The following is a 25,709-nucleotide window of genomic DNA, read 5'->3' on the forward strand; positions in this document are numbered from 1 at the left end:
CATTCAGTTGTGTTCATTGGGTAAAGTTCGATCGTTTAACTGGGAGGAAGCAGATACCATAGAGTTACAAACGAAATTTCACAAATATTGGTCACCTTTCAAGAAATTATTACCTATTCTATGTATGTGTATATTTTGATTTAATGTTATTTCAGAGTTACTCTATGTAATTTTCCAAAAAAAAAATTATAACCACAGCTATTGTGATGACCATTATTATCATTATCATTTTTATTATTATTATTATTATTATTATTATGATCGTTGTTGCTAATAGTAGTATTGTTGTTATTATTGTTGATCTCTGAAACCAAATCAAATTTACCCGCTGGTGACTTTCTGGTGGAAAGTAGCTTGAAATACTTAAACCCTCTTAAAGGCAATAAACATGACAAAGATAAATGATCGCATTTGGATTGGGGTTATACCTATCATGGTGACCAAACGCGCTAAAAACATACTATGAAAACTGACCAAAAGCAGCCAACATTTAGACCAATGTGTTCTTCAGTCTCACAAATAAGAGACTTCAGTGAAGCAGCTATGTTAAATTTGTTGACACATATCAATGCCCTGTAACCTTTTTCCATTTGGACCAAAAGCCTTCTTGACAAACCGTTGCGAATCAACCATTAAATTGTTCTCCCTGTGTTGCCCTTCACATCCAATCAGATATATGTTCATATCCTAATTACATTAATGTCATGTGTTAAGTCCCCCCACATATTTCCAACAAAACATTTTTTTCTTCTAAGCAAAGGTCTGACCTCACCCATTCATTTCATCTACATAATAACTGAAGAGAGGTCTTGACTCAGTGTCCGGAGAGCTCTGGGTAGCATATAGTGGAGAGATCTGGGTTGCATCTTCTCGGGAAAGACGCATTTTTGTTACTCATTTAAACCTTGACAGGGCTTTTTTAGCTTTTGGTCATCTAGTTGTCTCTGGAAAACATCTGAATCATTTTATAACCAAACCCAGCTGCTGCGCCAGTACATGTGTACGTATGCGTGTGTGAGTGTGTGTGTTCGCTCCTATGAGGAAGAGGGAAAGAGGGTGAGAGTATCTGCTTACTCTGCTCTCCAAATAGGAAAGAAAGGAAAAAAAAACTTTGGAACGTTTTCCTCCCCGTAACTTTTTTCAGGAATGAACGCTGAGACGTGTGTTTCATACTGTGATATGACATCCATGGATTCATATTATAGCCCATCAGCACCGCAAGGTAGGGATCACCAAGCGAACCCTTTTAGGACATTACAAGCGAGTGACACCAAATACAGTCCCACTTTCCTGACCAACAAAGGTCAGGGCTACGGAGAAAAGTCTCGGAGCCCGTTCCAACAGGAATGCCAGTCATTGGATGCCACTGCTGGGGAAGGCACCTTTAACAAATACCACCTCTTCATGCAGAGGTCTTCTTGCAAAACTCCCCCCGAAGGCAGCAAACTCCATCAAGAAAGCGGACACAACGGGGGTCTTCTCTCGTGTTATGGTGAGTTTCGAACAAAGTATATGTACCTTTTTTATCTCTCATCAGGGTCGCGGCAAAGCATCTCATATTGTTTGTGTAGGCTATACCTCTGTTGTGTGATATCCAACTATTTTCAAGAGAAACCATGTTCGTCTAGCTATGCGGCTGAATCTGAACAGCTGTCATTTCTTCCAAATTTGTCTCGTATCCTCGACGTGTATTCCATTACGGAAAACCCCTTTTCAAGCGTTCTTCAAGGGAGAATAAGAAACAGTGAGTGTCGTTCTCAGGCGGTCCGGACATTCTGGCTGTTATTCGTCTTGTAATATCGGTAATCACATCAAAGCAATTGTCACTCCTCGAGGACTTAAAAAACTGAATGCGCTGGACTTGACAACTTACTACCAATATTACTTTCCTAACAACCCCAGTAATACAATTACGAAGAGGCATAACCTCACCAACTATTCAATTTTCCCTTTGACGATCCAATTAAATTATATTTAATGCGATAATCTGCATTACAATCCGCAATATTAGGGCTGAATCGGACAATTGAATTATCACGTTTTCAGATAGACCACAGTATTCGATTTTTCCTCATTTAATGGCGTTAAAGACATACTGCTTGATCGTTAGATTATTTTTAATAATACAACTTGATGGCACAGTTTAAAAATGACTACAACATCATTTCAAGATATGTTTCATTTCCTTTCAGCATGACATAATTTACAAATGTCTCTATATAAGAAAATGCAAAGTTAAGTTAAAAGAACATCGATCGACTTTGCAGCCACGCAGGCAGCTACGCGTGCGTCTCGCAAGAAGAGGCATGAGGCATATACGCATGTACCTTTTAATACTCTTTCGCGCTCTGTTCTTTTCGCAGAATTGTAACTATAGAATAACAAGGGCATGCATATCACCTGGCTTTTTCATCGATAATAGTCTTAAGTTCTAACATACGAGGGGATTTGAATTAGGCTACTTCAGTTATCGGACGTGCGTATGCTGTAGGCAACTGACAAACGTCGAGGTGCTGTTAAGGGAGATGCTTGAGGGAAACGAAGGGGCCGGGATATTCACCGATTCTTTTATCGATGAAAAATACCTAAAATGTCGTCCATCAGGAAAGCATCCTGGGAGCAGGAAAGCCAAGCTTCACAGCTATAAATTTCACCGGAATGCGAACGTTTGGCCTGAACCTCTCCGAACAAATTGCCCATAAAATTACTATCTAAAACAACAAAGAGGCCTTTAAAAGCACTCGCAATCAAGTAATATAAAGTAATTCATGACTGAGAGCAAGGGGAACTATGTATGTTTTAAGGTCCAAATGAGCTTAAAATGTGCAGACGTTTCAGATAATCCGAATAAATCGTACGGCATCGGAGTGCGATATAATGATAACCACAAATATTACTTGTAACGCTTGGGAGGGACAAGTCAAACAATCGCAAAATTAAGTTATATAAACAGCGGCAAATAAACTGAATTTGAAGACGTGTACTTGGAATACTCTGTGCTTTGACAAGGCAATAAAACTTCATTGCTGATGCCCACTTATTTGTTAACGGATAGCAAGTTAGAATGAAAAAGGATATTTCGCTCCGAATCATTTGAACTAACTTTGGTCTTTTCTAAAAAAAAATATTTTTTATCCTGTCACGTCCATCGCCACACTGGAATTCCAAAGATATGCTGTGTTTATGTGCCATATTCGGAAACTTAGAATCCTTCTGATGTTAAACACTAAATTTTAAGCAGTCTTGTGTCCGGGTGAGGGCCGCTGCCATTTGCCATGCACATGTAGAACAATGGCAATTTAAAAGAAAGTTTTATACCGTTACATCTGGCCCGAAGAAACATATTTCATGTGTTGTTGAGATATCATTGGGGGCATTTCCAGCTACTATAAAGCTACCCCCTCATGAACTTTAAACTCCTTCTTTGGCCATAAATTGAGGCAAATATTCCCATGTTAATGACTGCATTCAGGCAATTGGATGATCACTGACAAAACAGACGGGTCTAAGGGTCTACCTTAGGGTCACACTCTTTGGTTTGGAAAGTCATATTTCGGCTGAGGGGTGATTGAATAAATCACTAATTAGGTTGCGGCTTTGGAGACTGTGGTATTAGGCCATCATTATAAAATTATTCGAATAATTCAAATGAGGAATGGATTAATTTCCCCAAACCCACAGAAATCCCAGAATAGCTCTCATGTAAACCTACAAACGATTTCATTCGATTTTATCAACTGTTAACCCCACTCTTCTACAAGGTGTTGGTTAGGCATTCGAAAGCAGGGAAGGAGGTTTGCGAACGTTCATTCGGGAGAAGTGATCGGAGAAATGAGAGCATGACGAAAACAAGTAAAAAAAAATCGAGGACAAAGTTATCGAATTTTTATTATTATTATTATTATTATTATTATTATTATTATTATTATTATTATTATTATTAGAACTAAAAACAGGAACGCAGCTTGACCAACTGATTTAAATTGGGTTAATGAGTTGGGTTAATGAGCCTAAATATCAATTACGACCAAATGAAGAAATTAAAACAGTAAACCTAAGACAAAATTGACAGCCGAAATCATTTCAATCGATTACAAAAATAATTTATTTGACTTTTCTTTTTAAAAAATACATTCATTTTTGACAAATCGGCGGAGGAAGTTCGTGTGATCTTATAAATCTAAATTGGACTTAAATTGGGATTGATTCTTCGCTGCACAAATAAAATGGAATATGACTCACTGCACTACTGCTCAATGAGCCAAGATTCGGAGTTTCCTCTCAGATACGATATGAGGGTGACATCCCCGAGTCATCAGACAAAGACAGAAATAGTATTTTATCATTGATGGTCAAACATAAGTCTAATTATTTCATTATTTCATTGTAGTGTTCGACAGTTTATTAGATCTTGCCATTCTCAGATTTGGTCAAATTTTAGTAAGTATCGTAATCATAGTTACACTGAAAATAGGCTGTCCATTTATTCAGAACCTGTACGGGGCCAAATGTAGAACTATTTCCCTTAAAGCACAAAAAATACACAAATATATTCATTCTTACTAGGTATTTATTGCATGGAGACATTGTAAATAATATTCAGGTGTAAATGCCATGAGTTGGAGATAATGAGCTATGTTTCTAGAAGACTCCAGCATCCACTGGTTAGAAGCGGATCAAAAAGTACTGTGACAAAGAGATACCACAGAAGTAATCCAAGTTAGTGGGGGTCTCACTACTAATTACATTGTCAGACTACTTAGACAACTTCTACCACCAGCAGCAGCAGCACCAGCACCACCACCACTACTACTACTACTACTACTACTAATAATAATAATAATAATGATAATGATGATAATAATAATAATAATAATAATAATAATAATGATGATGATGATGATGATGATGATGATGAATGTAAACATCTCATTGTCACAATCTACTCAACCCACAAAAAAAGTTATCAGTATCACTGGTGGTCAGCGGTCAGTATTGATAATAGATATATTGTTATCTAATTTGCTCACACTACTGGAAGGGGTACAACAAACATTGAAAAGAGGGCTGGAATGTCCCAGCACTACAGGAGACCTCTGTCATTAATCCATGTCAGATGTACATTACCAAGTCTCCCTAGTTATTTTTCATTCTTTTAAAGACTATGCCAAAAACCACAGGGAGTCCCTAAAATGTCAAGAAGAAACCTTAATTAACAAATACCTCCAAAAAATAGACACAATGTGTCACCAATAGAATATTTAGTTTGAGTTTGAGTTCAAATGAGAGAGCGATTGAAATGCATTTTTGCAGATTTCAGTATGAGGTGAGCAAATTACAAATGTTGCTGCATGTGTTAAAATGTTTACAAAGACATTTCCATGGAGTTTAAAACAGAGATACAGTTCAGATGTGAGAGCAGTAGAACTGTTTCAATAGATGCAGCTTGAAAATAATTTGCTGTCATAATGTAATCTACACAGCACTGTCCATGCATTCTTTCTTAACACAAAAGCAACATTCATGAAAGCCTAGAAAATGTTTCCATAGACTTGTGTATCAATATCATATCAAAGTATCTGAGTGAACGTTTCCTCTATGGAAGATAGAACTACTCCTGGAAGTATTTTCTGCATTTATTTCTGTATAGGCTATGCACACTATGCATTTCTTCACTGAAGTACCATACTGTATAGTACAGAATCACAGCCAACACTTACAGCTTGACATTCTTAACCATTCATATGATTGTGCAACCGAAGCAAAGACCAATCTATTATGTGAAACTCAAGCCTGGCAGTAAAGTTCAGAGAGATGTTTAACAAAATATATTGCTCTAAGCAAAGGATCTCAAATTGTTTAGTACTTGGCTTTCACTGGCGGTGGAAATTCATAGGAAGGGATAAGGGTGGAGGAGATCTAAGACGAGGTCTCCATGTTGTTATCTAACCAAGCTCTCGCTGCCTTGCTACAACTGTGTATTGCATCACATCACTGCAAAGTCCATGCAGTAATAGCCTTACAAAACATACGGCGCAAATGGTTGACATACATTTGACGTACAATGTAAATGATTGCTTTGAAAACTCTCGATAAAGCTGTTACAATCAACTGAGATACCCATATACTTAAATAACCAAGACTGCATTGAACTTATCTTTTTATCTTTATGAAGTATTGCCACTCCAGATTAGTCACACAGTATTGAGTTTGGAGTCAGAGAAAATGAAAAATCTTGCCATTTTTGGACATTGTGTTCTTTTTAGTGCTGCATGTTTCTAAGGCCAGCACATGGCTTGGTTGGATGTCAGGCCAAAGCACAGAAATCTTTACAGCAGGTAGGGGAGAATCTGAAGCCATGTCTCAATTTTTGGAAGGTTTCCAACAACCCTCTGACTGCTAGAAACTTTCCTCTAGTTCTTTGTGTCATAGACCTCTTTGAACAAGAAATTATTACATGCATATCAAATATTTCAAAGAATGCCCTCTTTAAGATTTTGTTTTTTGATGGATATGATGTAAGACATCTGCAGATATTGATGGGTATGTACAACACTGTCCTTCAAAGTGAATTGCTTTGAATCTTTTGAATCCGATTGGAGGCAACAACACTTTCCTGCCACCACCACATAACACAGCTGTGACAGCTGTGACTGGGACTACAGCTATCTTCTTCTTGCTCTTGGTTGCCACTGTCTTGGTGTCCCATGGTCCACACTTGAAAACATAATACAGTAAGGTTCAGCCTCTTTGGTTCATGGTGAATCTGGTAACCAAGGTGACATGAGAGGTTAGTAACTTGGGATTATTCAAATGTTTTTTTTTTTAAGTACAGCTTCTTGAATTAAAGAGAGGATAGGTTGATAGATTAACAGTGTAGTCCCAAGACCCAGCTGCAGCAATATCTTCAATGACTGAGTTAATGACTGATGAATGAGTTACCCCAAGCAAAACAAAAATTATTTTTAACAATAATTCCACTGGGCTGCGTTTATTTAAAGTATCCTTTCTAAATAATCACCAAATTTGAGATGAAAAACACTGAATGTGTTTCAGAAGGAGAGTCCATGGAGGGATCATTCTAGTGAAATATGAATATCCTCACCGGGAAATTATTTTATTGTTTAATTGTTTGAAAGTATATATTGTTTTCTTTAACTTCACACATACAGTGTCAGCATGAATATTTAAACTCTTCAGAAAATTACATCATGTTTAAGGGAAAACACAAGCTTTCATTTGACTTTTTTATTTCAGTGTTTTGTTTTGTTTTTTTAAGAGAATGTTTCCTGATTGACACAGTCAGAGCATAGTTTATTCCAGTCACAGAATTGCTCTTCAACCTGAAGGACTAAAGCACATGTTTGTAGATTGTTGATATGAAGAGAGGTGACAAGAAACAAGTGTCTCTTTACTGGCCAGCTTATATTTTTCCTCACCACACTGCTAGCTTGTTCATTCAGTCGGTCTTCATGAAGTCAGCCTCTTTAGTAAATTACTTCTGTAGTCATTTGGTGCATCTAACAAAAAAGAGGTATGTGCTGGGGTTCGTTTCAGTTGAGGTTGTTACCATATAAATACATAAATTAATGTAGTGTTAACTCTGATCGATGGCAATTGTACTAGCCTAAACAATATTTCTTTCTTGGTTGTTTTCAAGTTTAAATTAACTATACCCTCTTAAAGTCATGAGCAGTCTGTTGAGGCGGGTTCCTGGTTCCAGCCTCTTGTTGACTGGATTCTGCCACTAACTCAGAAGACATTGATCATCTTCTGCCTTTTATTATAGCATTCCATTACACTCGTAAAAGATCCATTGCTTAACTGTGGTTTTATACACCGCCCATGATATTCCGGACTTTACCAAAGGATGAGGAAACAAATGAAAACTGGCAGAGGACAGAACAGGAGAAGCAATGCAGCTATACAAAATTCAGTTGTAAAAATGTTTGTTTTGTGCGATCACTGCAGCACACATGCCGCTTTTTAAAAACTCCCTCTTTAACTCTGTTTTTATATCAGATGCTCCAAAGAATATCACAGCTGAAATTCACTTGTCACGGTGTGAACTAACCCTTTTATTTTTGATCAAACTACCAAATGTAATCAGAAGAAAGAGCTACAGGAGTCACTAATCAAACAGGGTGATATATTTAATATTTCTGTTTATCAGTGAAGAGGAACCACTTGCTTTTTACTGCTCACATTCTCTTGTTCAGTTCTTTTCAGATTCTGCTTTCTGAAACATTTGAGTTGAATGAGCAGTGATTTATCTTAAGTTGAGGCTATAAGGAAACGCTGTGTTTTTGCACACAGCATGTGCTTTTTGCTGCAGCCTGGTGGGATAAATCTTGACTCAGAACTGTCAGAGAGTTTGGACTTCTCAGTGGATAACTATCAGATTCTCACTACTGTGCTTATCCATTCAGCACCTGCTGAGATCAAGCTTTTTCCTTTCACTCAAATAGTGCTGCTGCAGTTGTGTTGCCTTAGTATGACAAAAATAATGTTAAAACAAGAACGAACCCAATTTTTTGTGAGGAAAACATTTGTCATAGGACTGAGACACAACACAAAGCTAGCAAAGTTTTATTCTGCTTTGGTTTTGTAGTTCAGCTCTGTTTAGAATACAGGCCAGATTCATCATGGCTGTCATTGCTCAACTGCCCTTAGACAGACAATTGTTTGTTTGTTTGTTTGCTCGTTTGTTTGTTTGCTTTGCAAATGGCAAGGAGTTAAATACAGATAGTCATGCTGGTGTAGCCGCGAAAGCTGTGTGGATAACTGAAAATAGGAGAGAAGTGTAGACTCCTTGGCAAGCAAAAGCTTCAGAGCACCACGTTGTCTATTGTAACGCAATATGTGCTGTAATAACATAAAACAAACCAGATTAGACATCCAAATAACTTCTTAGGTGAACAAACAGTCACTACACATATACTTTACACTCTGACTGCTGTCAAAATAAGCACTAAACATGAATTGAATACACATGTCTCGTGTCTAATTTATGTCATTTACTATTAAAACTTTCTTTCGGTTCTGGAATGTTTTGCAATTAACGCTTCACAGAATCTCTTGGGTGCCTAAATTAGAGTGTTTCTTTTATTTGCCTGCTGCTGACCCTACCCATCAGATTCCATAAAAAGCACAGGGGATGCCCTACTGCTTTACAGCTAGTTAAATTACACTTTGATGTATTTCCCCGTTTTCAACTCGGACTAAATGGCTGCCCCTTGTAAAGACGTGACTCTTCTAACTCAAGCAGTCTAGCAATGACATCTTACAAGCCAGGAGCCATTGGCGTCTCTTATTCCACGCAAGGCAGCTCTTTAAGTCTGGAACCACTGTCTGAGTCACTCATGCATGTATTATGAAAATATAAATGGTGCCCTTTCTATGCAACTTACTGGCAAATACTGACTCATTTTAAGTCATTCTTCATTGAGGTAAACATAGAGCCTGTAAAATGTCTTTACAAGCCCCATTCTTGCTATGCAGGCAGGTGTGAATCCAGTCAGGTTAAACTGCCAATTAGTCTCTGAGCTGAACCTCAACCTCTCCTAACCTAGAGGTGAACTCCCTCCTCAGCTTGTCTTCCCACCCTCACACCAACCACCTCAAGTTGTTGTTGAAGAAGAAGAAGAAGAAGAAGAAGAAGAAGAAGAAGAAGAAGAAGAAGAACAAGAACAAGAACAAGAACAAGAACAAGAACAACAAGAAGAACTTTATTTGTCTCACACACACACACACACTGGGCAGTGAAATGTAGCCTCTGCATTTAACCCATCCTAACACTAGTGAGCACACACACACACTATGAGCTAAGAGCAGTGGTACCAACTCTAGGTCTTTTTGCCAGTGCCTTGGTCAAGGTTACTTACAGGAGTACTAATTCTCGCATGCACGTCTTTGTTGTGGGAGGAAACCGGAGCACCCGGAGGAAACCCATGCAAACACAGGAAGAACCTCAGAAAGGACCTGGGATGGCCAGGATTCAAATCCAGGGCCTTCTTGCTGTGAGGCAACAGTGCTAACCACTGAGCCACCATGAAGCCCAGTTGTCTGATACAATCCTGCGGAAGAACCATAGACATTTCAGTGACAGTTCAGCGATCCATCTAGATACAGTGTGACCCTTGCTACATGGAGTTGACTTAGAAAAAGAAAACCAGTTAACTCCAGACTTCTCTTTCACAGCAGGAGAACAGTAATTGGAACTGACGTGTAGACTTGGATCCCAAGTAAAAGCGTTTGATGGCTCTGTTATCTAAAAGAGATAGCCGAATGCAAGATGTCACACAGAACTTCTGTGGGAATTTAATTGAAGGTAGCAACAGATTAGTCATCAACTTTTTGAACACTGCCAGAGGACTGAAAAAAGAGTTGCAATAATTCAAGTATAAAGCACGGGTACATAGAAAAATGGTGTACAGTAAATTGAGTGGGTGTACAGTAAATTGAGAAGCATGGTATGAACAGGTGACATTTCTTACAACGTTATCTTGCTTCACAGGCCCAGTTTATAAAAGATGCACATCAAGTCATGATAGATGACCAACACGAACAATGCCAAATCATTACGACTCAAAAATATGATAATGGTCTTGTGGTCAGTTCAGGGAAAAAAATGCTTCATTTATTTGTCTAACTGTAATAAAAGTTATGTGTATCAGCTTAATATTTTCAGTGTACAAGCACTGTATAATGACCATCCATAAATTATCATGCTCTTAGTGATAGGACTAAAGATCATCACATTTGATTTATTGCTGCCAGTCAACTTTGGGAACATTGATGTCTCTAGTTTTGGTCTGAGTTGAGTAAAGGGAAAATCATGGGCTATTGGTGTCTCAAGCAAGATTAACAGTAGGATCATTCTTTACTACAGTCCACAAGCAAAACTCCCTCCACAACTTTCTGACAGAAAAAAAAATGCCATTGAGACTCGCAGCCTTGCAACAAGGTCATGTTACGGTTCCATATGGTGGAGGTCCCACAGCGGCCAACTGCTATTCACCTTGGTCAACAGAGAACCTTACAGCATGGCTGAATCATGGAGAACAAGCAAAAGACTGTCACAATATCTTGCATCAGTCAAAACCCATGGATGACACAAGGTATAAGCAAGAACCTTTGATCGCAAAGCTTTAAATTTCAAACAGTCCAACAGTCTTCCCATATGAGGGCCACAGGCACAAAGCATCTGAAGGTACAAGCCCAAAATATTTATGTCTAACTAAAATATGTCCCCCCTCCCCAACACACACACACTAATTTCTCAATATGTGTGGGTGCAGGAGAGAAGGCAATATGGGAGTCATTACAACTCTAGGCCTGGTTTCATATCCACCAAAGATGAGAGCACTGTGCCCAGATCAGAAAAACAGTGGGATATCCATAACCAGGGAATACTCACACAGCCTGCAGTAGATTGCAGAGGGTATCCAGGCTGATTTATTATTAGATTTGCAAATTTACTAAGCTTCAGGGCTTTACCTTTGTTTCCATCTTACAAAAATCTTTACTTTGTCTCGATCAACACAGGAAAAAGATGGTTGCTAAAGTAAGGTGTCTAAATGTAAGCAGGCCACACCTGCCTCATGGTCCATGAGTAAAGCATGTTTGATATAAAAAGGGACTTGAATTTTTAATGGGTACAGCATTATAGTGAAATTCCCCTGACAATAGGACAGTCAAGTGCTAGTGTGTATCTGTGCATTGCAGTGAGTAAAAGAGTTGGTAAGGTTACCAGTCCCTGTGAGAAACCCTTAAAAGGAGAAATCTATGACTTGTAGGACTTACAGGTTCTCACCTTGCTCACGCATTAACCAAAGTGGAGTCCTGTTGCACTGATACCTATATATGTGCCAGAGGCTTGTGTCCATAGATCATTCACTCAGGTCTAACCTGAGAAGGCTTTACCAAAGCTTTAGATGAGAAAATGAGTACATCTGAGCACTCGTGAGTTCCTAAAAATAACCTTCTGTTTCTGTAACCAGGAGTGAGACATTGCTCCCAAGGTTTATAGGGTACATGCCCAAAGGAAAAGCCTTAGCAAAACCTTTTATCTGTTAGCTACAGATTGCATGTCGGTCCATTGCACAAAGAGTAATGAGCAGCATAATTTATGAAGAAACATTTTTCCATGACCATTACAAAAAATGAAAGGACTCGCAGACATACAGAGAGTTTACAAGTTGAGATTATTCAAGTGAACTTTTTAGTGACAGCTTGAACGGGTTTTCATAGTTAAGCTGCTGTGTGTTTTCATTGGGTTGACACAGAAAATTACCATTTTGAGTTTTGTTGCTGGTTTTGTCTGGCCCCATTGTCCATCTTGCTCCGGGTTTGCACCCATGCCTCAGACTATACACAGATCACAAGCCATAGTTCCTCAACAAATCTGATGTTCTGGGTTGGACCAGGGCACAGCAGCGAGAAACCTGCAATTTTCTATCAGTCTGCAATTACAGCCAGGGTGTCTGTTTCACATAAGCACTTGATTTATGAGCTGAGACTGGCAGCCGTTCTTGCAGCGAGTCAGACATGCTTAGAGATTACACAAAGCCACAGTCTTTCAGACTCTCGCTCCAGGCAGAGAGCTGACCCATCACAAACCTCTCTAATGTTATGCAACAGCACAAAAGAAAGACTATAGAAATGTCGCTACAAGTATAGCAATAATTACGTGGTATACACATCGTGTTGAAATCATCAAAATTACAGTCTTTCAGTATGATGCCCATCCCAGGTTGTACAAGTTATCCATGATTTTTTACTCAACTCTGTTTTGTCATTGCATTGTTTTGTCATTTAGTCTAGATTTACATTGATGCTCAAACTGCTTTTCAATCCCTGTTTTTTTCTTTACCAGGTAAAGACAGTACAGGGCTGACAGACTCAGAGTTGCCTCAGAACGCTGATCCTGCAGGGATGGATGGGAGCTACCTCAACGTGAAGGAGCCAGGTGTGAAGGGTCCTCAGGAGCGCCCAAGCTCAGAGCTGGCCTCTCCCCTCGACAAAGGTGAGGGAGAGAGCAACAAGGGCAAGAAGAGGCGCAACCGCACAACCTTCACCAGCTACCAGTTAGAGGAGCTGGAGAAGGTTTTCCAGAAGACACACTACCCAGATGTGTATGCTAGAGAGCAGCTTGCACTGAGGACTGATCTAACTGAGGCTCGAGTGCAGGTAAGAAATATGATCCTTCACAATATGCCTGTCCACGTACACCAGGGACATAAATATCAATGTCAGTCATGTCAATCATTGGTCATTTTAACGGTTTGGGAAAATACCTCCATCTTACTGATGCTAATTTTGTAATTTTGTGGAATAATTGAAATAGGGCACCTGTAAAGAGCACACTGTGTAACGGGATAATGATGATTTATATAAAAGTTGGAGGAGTGAGCTGCAATTTCAAGGCCTATCAAATATTAACCATGGCAGGACAGAGCAAATGTGAATGACTCTTGTGTTAGCAGAAAAGACAACTTTCAATATATGTAGGGAAATGTCAGTTCCATGGCTTTTGGGACTGAACTTCTGAACCCTGCTCTGCTAAACCATGCTTGGCTTCTGAAATCATAATCTTTCACTCCCCCCAAACTCCATTTGCATATAATCCTTCTACGACTACTGCTGCATTCCAGGGCTGATGGACAGACAGCGAGAGCCCTTTGGCCCAACCCAACACGCACGCTTTACTAAGAACCCCTGGATTTACACTGTTTGTCTTTCATTAATGTTCTGCTCAGGAAAGAATGTGTCCCTCCCTGCTCTCAAGGGTAGGTGAGAGAACCTGGCCTGAGGGTTTAACATGTGCTGAAACCCACATCCATGCATGAGGCTCAGTAGGACCAGACATGGCTAAAAAAAGAGAAGTTATAATACATTAAAAGGGGTGATCCACAGAATCACATTTGCCTCTTCCTTGTGAGTTGTACTAGAGACTCTGGAGCTCTGGTAAAACTTAATCTTCTGTAAAGTTCTCAATGGCCTTTAATTGTTTTAAAACTGTTATAATATCCTATAAATGAATAAGACCATCAAAAATGAATTATTTAAGAGTGACCTAAAACATCTTTTGCAGAAAGACAGAATAAATTAAATAGCATCTACATGAGGACTTGTGCTTCATCAGATTTAACATTAGTGTTATATTGTAATTTAATAAGCAATAATGTCTTCACTAGAAATTTATTATCACAGTGGTATAAACCTAAATGTATAAAATATTGTATAAAAAATAGTGAAGATCAAAATGCCTTTGGTATTACTTTGATAAATTTTCATAAAGATCAGTTGTGTCAATTGTAAAGATCAGTCAAGTTATTATTATTATTATTTTAGCAGTAGTAGTAGGAGTAGCAGTATTGGCAGTAGTACGATTAGCAGTAGTAGTAGGAGTAGCAGTATTGGCAGTAGTAGGAGTAGCAGTAGTAGTAGGAGTAGGAGTAGTAGTAGCAATAGTAGGAGGAGTAGCAGTAATAGTCGTAGTAGTGGTAGTAGTAGTAGTGATAGTAGCTGTAGTATCACCAATCATGATAGTACTGTCATCATTGTCATCATCATTATTTTTCAGTTTCAAGGGCAGGGCTCAACATTTAGCTCTGGTGTTGGCCTAGGCCAAAGGTTAAGGGCTTTGAAAACATCACCTCAAACTAGAGGTTCACTGTTTCAAGTCTCAGCGTTACTTGATGTGGAGAGAGAACACACACTGTTAAGCTAAAAGGAGTTTACAGACCAAAGCACACAGACAGAAAGTACCATGAAAAGCAAACTGCAGTCAAATTAATTCAAACACTCTCTAACTGATAGAACTGAGTGGTTTTAGAATCATTATTGCTGACTTTTGGTTTAGCCATTGTTGACATATTGACTGTTACTTCAGTTTTTTTTAATTAAGCTTAGCAGACGTTAAAACACAAATGCTTTCAAAATTGCTGTCAGATAATGAATATTCTGGGGACAATCTGTATGCGTACATAGGAAGAGATTTTTTTTATTGTCTTTTTTGCACAACAGTACAGCAGAAAAAAAAAATTGGAAACAAAAAGGTGAGCGTGAGTGACAACAGAGGCAGGCTATCAATCCTCAAAGCTGATCTTGACTTCAAAGCTGCTCTTTTCCCTTTTCCGCCAGGCTGAGCTCAGTGTTTCTGTTCTCTGTCTCTCAGTACTGGAACATAAATAAAGATCCATAATCAGCCTCTAAGCTGCTTTAGCTGTCAACTTCTTTACCAATTACTCTGTCACTACCACGCACACAAAACCTACAAATTATTTCCCAACATGAAAAAAAAAGTATTTTCTGATGTTCATCAAAAGAAAGTAAATAAATAGTACATGTTGGTAGCCTTTGCTTTGTGCTTGGCAGCATCACTGAAAGGAGAGAGAGACAGAGAGACAGGAAAGGAAAGGGAACACCAGAGGACTGCACTATACTCCTCCACTTCTTAAGCCTCCCTTTCTCCACTGCTATGCTTCAAAAGCAGGCTTTGGTAGGAGCAGAAACACTACACGTCAGTGCATTGTCTCCTGAGGAGAGCAGAGGACTGGAGTGAGGGAGTGAATTTGCCTCTCTTGTCTGCACGCCTCTCTGGGGTTGGAGGGGCAGCGTCGGAAAGCCGAGGGCTTAGGCGTCAGGAAATTAAACATAAAATGAAAACAAGCTCCAGTTTGAACCTTCGCCCGTCTCACTTTTCAATTTCCCAACTTGTCTATTCAGACTTAAAAAGAGGGAACAAGCGAGAGTAAACGTGGAAAGATAAAAAAGTGAAAGACAGGGCTAAAGAGAGAACGTTTTCATGAATTGTGTAATACACTCTTGTACTGGTGGAATAAAGTGTCACATTTTTACATTTCTCCAGATACATCTTTGTAGAATTCCGCAGTGACTCATGCTTGGTATCATTATGGTGACAGAAGGGACATGTAGATCAAAATTTGTCATGGAGCATAGAAGTCAAGCTCATGAACTCCATAACATCTCTAAAGATACCTTAAAACCAAAAAGAAAACAGACAAAGTTGTCAAGCTCTACAAATGCATAATATTCACCGATTCTGATGTTCATGATAATATAACATATGCAACATCAAGTTGCTGAGATTAGACTTCTGTCTGACCTCTCTCTCACTGAAAGAGAGCGTGTCAAGCCCATATGGAACTTTACCTCCACTCAGATCACTGTCTGAGGTTTCGTTAGTAATTTAAACATAATAATGCTCTCACAAACAACTGATTTAGTCTCCACTGTCAAAGGTAATTACAACACACTTTTGTCATGCAAAAATTGTCTTGCTCCAGTTAAAGCACAAAGGGAGTGAGGGTGAATTTGACTTGTGGGATCTGTAAACGTTTTGTTTTCAGAACTCATATGAAGATCTTCTCCCACATTGTCTGTATTAAAGCCCATCTTCTTGTCTTCATGTTGATTGCCTTGTCAGCCCAAAGAATCACATGGAGTACTTGATTACTTCACTTGTATTTTAAATGTGTGTGTGTGTGTGTGTGTGTGTGCGCGCGCGCGTGTGTGTGCGCGCGCGTGTGTGTGTGGTGGGGGTAGGGGAATGGCTCTGAAGGGTGGAACATAGTTGCCAAAGCAAAAATTGCTTGTCACTGGCTCCAAAAACCACAGACTGATTGACCAAATGCTCATCCTCAGAGCTAAGTGCAAACTCTGTGACAAATCAAGAATACAAAACAAGCAACATTCCTCTTGAAAAAGATTATTTTCCTATGGACAGATCCATACAGAGGAGAGCAAGGATAAAAAGAGTGGAAAATTGTCAGATTCCAAGACTAAAACCCATAAAAGAGCTTTGTCTGTAGTATATTATGCTAATCACATCTACAAGATAGCATCCAACAATTTCAGCAAAACACCAAATGTTAATTTTCTCAACAGAGAACAAGAAAATCAAGAAACTCAAGCGTTAATAACTCAACTCTTTACCACTGAAGTCAGAATCAAATCTTAAACACAATTTGTACTACAGTTACTTTCGTGGTGGAATCACTTAGACTATGATTTACATTCCCCAAAATACAAACAATGTCACCTCAATCCATCAAAACAGCTCTGTGTTGGCGGAGTTGGAGTTGTCACAGTTGTTGGAGGCCCCTAGCCCCATGGGTTCCTGTCCTCCGTGGGCCGAGGGCAGCCTCCCCTCCCAACCTCCTGCTGCTGCTGATGGCTGTGATTGGAGGGAAACTCAGAGGAGGCAATCACAGTCTGTCAGCTCCCCGAAACATCAAACAACAGCAAGGGCTCATGGAACTTTTTCCAGGAACGATGCTGAAAAATAATCCAGTCATGGTTCTACAACAGCCCTAGGGTTTCCTGCTTGAGCCCTCTGACACACTAACTCAAGCAGTTTAACTCAGACTCTGTGCACTATAGTTTGTCTACAGAGCACTGTATTTGCCCAAATGAGTCAATAAATCACGGCTGTTACAAGTGACTGATGGACCATCATTATTAATGACAAGATAATGAGATTATTTAACTGGAAATATCTGATGTGTAATTAAATGAATAATGAAAACTAAAAAGTTGTCATGACATGGCCTCATGTTTAGCAAAAAGAAGCTCTTGTGCAAAAAAAAAAAAAAGAATTATGAAACAGCTGACACCATTTCCTTTTAATTAATGAAAACAAAGTAGCAATCTGATTTTTTTTTACCCACCAATCTAACTTTGTGCTAATATCTCACCAATAGGTGTGGTTCCAGAATCGCAGAGCCAAGTGGAGAAAGAGAGAGCGTTTTGGCCAGATGCAACAGGTCCGGACACACTTCTCTACAGCCTACGAGCTGCCTCTTCTCACTCGCCCTGAGAACTATGCACAGGTACAGTCAACACAACATGTGCCAACTACTGATGTAAAGCTGCTGACACAGTCACAACCAAGAAGCAGTATTTCAGCTCTATGTTGAAAATGTTGGTTGAGATTTAATGACATCTAATTAAGAAATATTATCTCCACTAAAATTTTAAAATACCCTTACGCCTCACGTGCGGCAACATAGAGACACGTTATCCGAATGACTGAAGCTGATAGGTGGACCGATAACGTAAGGGATCAAAAGTCAAATGCAATAGAATAGCAGCTTTGTGAGTAACTGACAGAGTACCAGGACCAGAGGAAGCCACCTCTGTGTCCTTCCCTCCCTGCTCTCAGCTGGAGGCTCCGCTGCCCCAGGAGTCAGGTCAGCTGAGGGCTGTGGCAGGGAGGACACACCCTTGCAGGAGAGCAGAGAATCCCCTGGATTTATTATGAATCTGTGGCGGGGTCGGAGGGCAGGGGCAGCTCTTTGGGGAACGAGTCTGCAGCTGTGGAATGCACCTCAGCGCACATGTGTGGCATCTCCCCGAGAGGGCTTTCATCTCCCTCTGCAGCCCTCCCTCAGACTCCCAGCCCCAGCAACACAGCACTGCCCCTATCAACTCACTCAACAGAGGAGGCTGCTCTGTGCAAGCAGTCTGGGGGGTTTTGAGGGAGTGCAGAGAGAGAGAGAGAGAGAGAGAGAGGCATTTCTCTTCAAAATGAGAGAAAGCAGCTTCTACTCAACACAAAACCAGATGAGCTTTTCTATCCAACTGCTTGATGGATCTCTTCACAAAGAGTCAACAGAGATTTCAGTTCTATCAACTTCAGCTACTATCCTTAACTCATGAAATCCAGAAAAGTGACATACAAGTTTCCATGCATAAGTGTAATGTTACTGCTGCTGCCCTGACTTTCACATGGGAACCTGTATCAAAGTGCATCCTTGGAAGACGTATTTACTGTATACTGTATAAAGCATTATACCATATACTGTATTAAAAATATTTTGTATTTTTACACTAAGCACTGAAGCTGGGCTCCCCTCTTTGTGTTGTAGATCCAGAACCCCTCCTGGATTGGCAGCAGCAGTGCTGCGTCTCCAGTGCCCGGTTGTGTCGTGCCCTGTGACACGGTTACTTCGTGTATGACTCCTCATCCTCACGCCGCCAGTGGGGTGTCCGACTTCCTCAGCGTTCCCAGTCCTGGAAGCCATATGGGACAAACACACATGGGCAGTCTTTTTGGAAGTCCAGGCATGAGCACTGGTATTAATGGTTACGATCTCAACATGGACCCAGACCGCAAGTCGTCCAGCATCGCCACACTCCGCATGAAGGCCAAGGAACACAGTGCAGCCATCTCCTGGGCTACATGATGCTCTGAAGGAAAAAAAACACAAAATACCTGAGCATCCCTAGATATCCTAACCAATTAGAGAGAAGAGGCAGTCTGAAAAGCAGCACTGAGCAGAAGATTCTGTAATAATGTTACGAGCCACCACAACAACCAGCAAGTGTGACAAAGGACAAAAGGAGAGAGGAAGCAGACAGAGATCAAGAAAAGCTTAAATGAAACCCCTGTGAAATGCTCTTGTAATGGAAAGACATGGGGAGATGACTGCCTTTCATTGAGTTAATCAAACAAATTTGCAGAGATTCAATGGTGGGGGGGTTGAAGTAAAACAAGAAACAGGCCTGTTCAATTAAAAAAAAAAACAATAAGCTGGTATTAGTTGTGCTTGAAAGGCAACTTTTTGCTGGTGGATTCACAAACACTCATTATTTATAAATAACACATAATGCTAAGCCCTTGCAAGTACTTGCTTTCAAATAGTGTTACAATTGTATGATTAGAGAAATCTAATGGAGCAGATCAGTCTTGTTCCTGGTCCCATTTCCAGCATCATATCCCTGTTCTGTCACAGGGTCCTATTCCTAAATTCTCCCTCTCCATGAAAGGATTCCAGGAAGTTGCTTGGTATCAATGTAATTTCCACTACATGGCAGGATTAAGATCCTGAGAATTAATCTTAATCATGGGCATACCTCCATTAGAAATAAGAGATCATTATAGGAATATCTCTAGTGGGGAAAAAAAATTCCATGGCCTACATAAAGACAGGACTCTTTCTCACAGTCTATAAAATTGCACTGTAATAACATTTGATGGGATGCTCTGTAGATTAACATGACCAGTTTTATCCGGTGTTTTGCATTCTGCAAAGTTCTACATTCATAGCTGTACTGTAGCTCAAAGTATTTCTATGCCAGAGTTGATCTACCAGTTGTCACAGGCCTGGGTTATGTTTGCTTGTTGGTCGTGCAGTGCCACAGCCTGGGGAGAGCAGGGAAGTTGTATGGGAGCGTTGGGAGAAGAGAACAGCAGGCCTGCTGGGTCTGAGGTCACAGGGCTCGGCAGTAGTAGCCAGGCACAACTCTGTGGCAGTGAGACAGGCCCTGTGATTTAAAGTGGACTTGCCATTTCCTCCCATGGCATTTCCACAGGTAACTTTCCCAGCAGTGGGTGCAGTGGGACTGCAAAGGAAACCATCCACTTGCCTCATCTTACAGGATAAACATGTGCCCGGTCCGACGGGGTCCAACAGCCAGGAATAACACAACAGTAGCAATGCACCCAGACTTAAAGGGCAAGATTTCACCATCAGTGACTGCTGTCTCTTCACTAAAACTGTTTTGGACAACAGCCCCAGTTTCTGTGTGAAGCAGTGCTCACAGCTCTGAAAATATATCTACTTTTCTAATACAAAATAAGCATAAAGTCATTAACATACAAGAATCAAGATATCTTTCCCCTTGGGCTTTTGAAAAATCCCAGGAGCAAAAGTTGACAGAGGCAGGCCAATGCCAAAGATGGGCAGGTTGATGGACTTTGCCAATTATATTGTACCAATCCACACCTCCACCATTTTCCTCCAGGAGAGGACCATCTTGAGGCACTTAGTATCTCACCCTGGTGTGGCTAGCAATATAGTCCTCTGTACTCTTGTTCTCTTCCCTACATACAGAGATGTCAGCTTGACAGCTGTCAAGTTCAATGCTAAATGTTATTGCCACCTGTGGAACAAAAAAGGCTGACCAAGAGCATATCCTTACAGTTTATTTTGAATACGCCCCACTCACCCACCCCATGTTTTTATGGCTTGGTTAGGTACAGGTGGAGGTCAATCAGGGCATTCTGAAACCCTCTCCCCACTTCCACCCTGTTAGCATCTATTCTCAGCACAGTACAAATCAAGGTCAGGGAGTTCTAAAATTAAAGTTTTGTTGTTGCAACATTACATTCAGAGAACACAACAAAAGGAATTAGACAAAGTATTCTCACGCCCCATGGACTAATCACACACATTCAGAGTATCCGGGCAGTCTGAATCTTGAGCCCTGCTTCATTCAGTTTTGGCAAGCAATGTGCTAGACCCTTTCAAGAAAAACCAGCAGCATGCCAGAATAAGGATCCAATAGCTTGTTCCCTCCCCTTTGGCACATCTATCTCCTTTGGTGATTGGGTGGGAACACAAAACAGTAGAGGGGCAACGCAAGGACCGTGTATCTATTCGCCCCATCACGATTCGCCAAGGTGACAGAAATATCAAGCATGCTTCATCATGATGTGTTATATGGGATTTGTGCTTTTCCGGGGTCAGATTTGGATCAGGTAAAAACAAAGCTGTTTTAAATTTGGAGCTGAATCTGATACCCCTGCACCTTTAGCGAGACCATTTCTACTTTCTAAATAAGAACCATATTCCCTGTCCCCAATGGGAAAACTGTCAGAGTACCTGATCACTGAATTTGAGCTAAACAGCAACAATATGAAATGTGACATTCCCTCTGTGGCATTTCAAAGGAAGCTGGCTAATAAAAGGGGAAGTTTACTTTTTATTATCAACTTAAAAATAAATTTGAAGAGGCATAACTCAACTGGTTAAGGGCAATATTAATCATAAATGTGCCCTAAAGCACCCTACTCACACATTGGACTCACAGTTCTGGCATATAAGAGGTCATTGCCTTTTAAAAGCTGACAGTTTATCTGTAATAGAATACATTTCATTATTTACCTTGAAACGACCAAAATAATAAGTAAAATGCCATAGAGGGCTTCTTTGCCTTTCCCAGACAATCTTTATTTGCCTCCATTACCAGTTTGAGTTTTAAGGAAACATTATCTAACTGCTATAACATAATGTGATTTGCAGCACAAATAAAACAACATATGCAAGTATATAGTAATCCATTACCACAGCAGATTGGATATGTAAGCGACCCACAGCTTTAAACTCAGAAATGCGCTGGCATGTCGTAGTCTCATAATGAGACTCTGAGGTACTCCTCAGAAAAGTGGAAACTCTGGCCTCACTGCTGTCGTCCCCGCCGCTGTGAGGTTGCTGTGAGGGCAGAATGGTTCTAGTGTTCCGGTGTTCTGAGAAAGGACAGTCCACACAGCTGTGCGCGGGGTAAATGCAAAACAAACATGCATTGCACATGCTTCCCCTCAGCTGTCATGGCTCCTCTTTCAAAGCTCCAGGCTGCACCGGGGCCTGGCCTGTTCCCCAAGCCAAAAAACTTGGTCATCTGCAGCATCACATCCCATCATAGCCGTGCTTTTAGGCAGTCTTTTTAATTAACACTGGGACATCTGTGGATATGGATTCTGTGACAGAACAGTGTCACCTTTGCTCCGTGTTAGTCTATCTTTAACTGGGCGGAGGGGGGCGGAGGGACAGGGGGGGGCGGGTCCTCAGTGCTCTCACACAGGCTAAAATCAGCACTAAAAATGGCTATGTTCCTTTTCAAATAAATGTACATCCTTGAACTGAAGTGTTTGCAGTTTACACTATGTTACCAGAGTGTTTCATTTTCACTATCAAATATGTCATCAGTATGACAAAGGCACTTTGGATTTGATTCAGATTTTTTTTAACATTTTGTGGAGAATTTAGGAACAGAAGGAGATGCCAGATTATCAGGTCCTCATGCATCAGCAATGCCTTTTTCTTTCCTTCTCTCCATGGTTTCCCATCATTTCTAAGTACTACTGAAAGCAGGCATGTCTAAGTACAAGATCTAAAGTTCAGTACTTTTGTGTGTGCATGTACCATTTTCTTAATGCTTAAATTGGGTTATTTCTTTGAACTGAATAATGTAAGTGTAACTAATTTGCTGTAAAGTACCATTGTGAGGAATTTAATATTATTGTGTGTGATTGTGGTTTCTGGTTTTCTTTTTTTTATGATGGGGAGTGGAAAATTCAATGTGATAACTTTGGGTTTTAGAGGTGTAAATGGACATTACTGAAAGGTTTCAAGGCTTCAAGCTAATGTATGACTTTAAAAGTAATTATAATTTACTATTAAGCTTGTTCATGTTCCTCATATATATGTATATACATATGTGTGTGTGTTTTGTGTGATTTTAAATCAGTAAGTTTTTGCACTTACAAAATATTTCATTTTCATTAGAAATAATTTTTTTTACAATTTGGATATGGCATCGGTATAAAAGTTTGTGCTGAGAAAACAACACAACATAGGACCCATTCAGACTGAGACAATCAGACAAAATGTTACTTTCAGACCTTTTCCCATTATGCCGCTTTATCAGAGTTGATAACCCACTTGGTTCCTATAAGACCATGGAACAAAGCCTGTGCATCTTGTGTAAGACCGATAGCACAATACCATTAAAGGAAACTTGGTGGCCTACGACACAGGCCACAGCAATTAAGATACCAATTTACATTTAAGCATTACCATCCTTAACTCTCAGTGTCCCAAGATTATTACCGTGGAAAAAGGCTGGATTATTTCTAAAAGTTCTGCTTGTAAAATGGAAAGACATAGAAATACAGTCTCACAAGATTATCTAAAAACTCACTCTTTTCACAAACATTAGACGAAAAGAATTCCCACACAGTAAAGGCACTGCTGTTTTGACCAGGTCCAGCAGCAATGGGAAGAGACGATCATTTAACTTATGACTTTTTTTTTGAGTGGTCTGTATATATGGATAATTTTACTTTATTGAGGTTTTGTGTGAGTGTGCGTGTTTGTTTTTTCTCTCCAAGTTCTGGTCATCAATAAAAAAAGGAAAAAAAAGAGAAGTCCACTACAAATCTGACTGCTCTCCTATATTTAACTCTCAATGAACAATCTGAACGAGATTTTCCTGCAGACACACTGAAAATCCCTCTGCTGCTACAAGCATAGGATGAGGGCAGGGGGTTGAAATGAGATCGGAGAGCCTCAAAGAATCTAATGCTAATTGAAGTCGACAAAAATACTAACAGCGCCCTTTTGAACTGCTGACATTGTACAGGGTGGATTATGGGAGGAATATTAATAACAGGTGACAACCAGGCCTGAAACAGTGATGGTGTATGCGGCTTGACCATTCACAAATCATCTGATTACGACTAAAGGAGGTTTCAAGGCAGGAATAGAGAAAAGACAGTAGAAATAACTTTCATTACAGCTTCTTGCCACAAACACCCACACAGAGTATCAACACAACATTAGCCATACCGACTTTTTATAAACACATTTTCACAGTTTTCCAGATGCAATCAGAATGCAGCTCCTCCAGTACTCCCACAAAGACTTCCCTTGGGCTAAATAACCAACACTTCATAAGGCGGTGAGCTGCAGACAATCTGGCTTTCACTATGTAATTGGTCATTCGCTGACATTTCCAATACTTTACTTGTTGCTGAAACCCCCTTACCAGATTTTTTCATTCTCTGAGAGTCAGAGCAGGAATACATTTCTCTTCACAAGTTCCCTCCCCATAGAGATGAAATGCATTTATCTCAGACACGCAGGCTCCTGCACTTAAATCACTCACAGAACACAGACATCTGTTTCATCCCTAGACAACAGAAACAGGCTATTCTTTCCAATGAGGTCTGACAACAGGCACAGTAAATACATCTTATTTATTACTTACAACAACACATCTCAGAGTAAAAAAACAAACAAAACAAAACACACCGTTAAACAATATGATAAAGAAAGAAATATCAACATCTTTAAAAAAAGGAAAAAAAAGAAAACATGGAAAATCCATGAATTAAATTAAAAAAAGGTTATGTTTAAAGACTGCAAATGAAATCTGTAACATTTCAGTCACAGATTCATTTAAATGCTCAACAATCAATCATATAAAAACAGGTCAAAGGTACAAGTATCTATGACATTATGAGAACAACTAAATATTGTCCATCAATAGTAACATGGAGCCTTTGCAGTTAACAAATTACTGCAAGATGAAAAGATCTCCTAACTGTAAAATGTAAAGGATAAGAACAAAATTTTCCTTTCTTCACTCAACTACATTCACTGAGTGCAGAAAAAAGAAAAAGTCTCTCAGGCATTAGTTCTAAAAGTTATTCCCTTGTGAATGTTCAGATATAGTGTTCATTGAATGGTCTAAACGGTTCCCCTGCAGCCCAATGCACAAGTATTAATAGGTTATGGCATGACATGATCATACTTATAAATTCAGGCAAAAAAGTATTCTTGAAATGTTATTTCATTAAAAAAAAAAAAAAAAAATTATATACAGTAAATAATCATTTCCACTGATCTATTCTTTGTGTTGAACACATCCTACAGACTCGTGGCAGTGTCCTGAGCTCCTCAAAAGCTACATTTGCATCTCAATCTCGAACACATAGCATAACAGAGACTGGGCCCAGCAGTATTTTTCAGAATATGATACAGTTTTAAAGATATGCCCCTAGTCTCTGCTCTGTCAACTCTATTTCATTTCATTATCTCACAAATATTCAACAGTCAACTCTCAGATTCCTCCAGTATCCTCAGGAACCGTCTTCAACTAAAGAACAACTCAAA

General features: G+C 39.8%; 1 protein-coding gene across 1 annotated transcript; it reads left to right on the top strand.

The window, feature by feature from the left end:
- The first annotated feature begins 1,146 nt into the window (after nucleotides 1-1,146).
- alx4a (ALX homeobox 4a) lies at nucleotides 1,147-19,214 on the top strand. Its single transcript, XM_030766722.1, has 4 exons — nucleotides 1,147-1,492; nucleotides 12,878-13,191; nucleotides 17,730-17,858; nucleotides 18,897-19,214. The coding sequence occupies exons 1-4, from the start codon at nucleotides 1,147-1,149 to the stop codon at nucleotides 19,212-19,214; spliced, it is 1,107 nt and encodes a 368-aa protein (XP_030622582.1).
- The last annotated feature ends 6,495 nt before the right edge of the window (nucleotides 19,215-25,709 follow it).

The sequence above is a fragment of the Chanos chanos genome, chromosome 2, assembly GCF_902362185.1.
Source record: "Chanos chanos chromosome 2, fChaCha1.1, whole genome shotgun sequence".
NCBI classification, from domain to species: Eukaryota; Metazoa; Chordata; class Actinopteri; order Gonorynchiformes; family Chanidae; genus Chanos; species Chanos chanos.

Bases quoted from the DNA above. Each gene is read 5' to 3' on its own strand.
- alx4a (XM_030766722.1), top strand. From the start codon at position 1,147: ATGAACGCTGAGACGTGTGTTTCATACTGTGATATGACATCCATGGAT. The intron at 1,493-12,877 runs GTGAGTTTCGAA...TTTCTTTACCAG, and splicing joins GGGTCTTCTCTCGTGTTATG to GTAAAGACAGTACAGGGCTG. The intron at 13,192-17,729 runs GTAAGAAATATG...TCTCACCAATAG, and splicing joins TAACTGAGGCTCGAGTGCAG to GTGTGGTTCCAGAATCGCAG.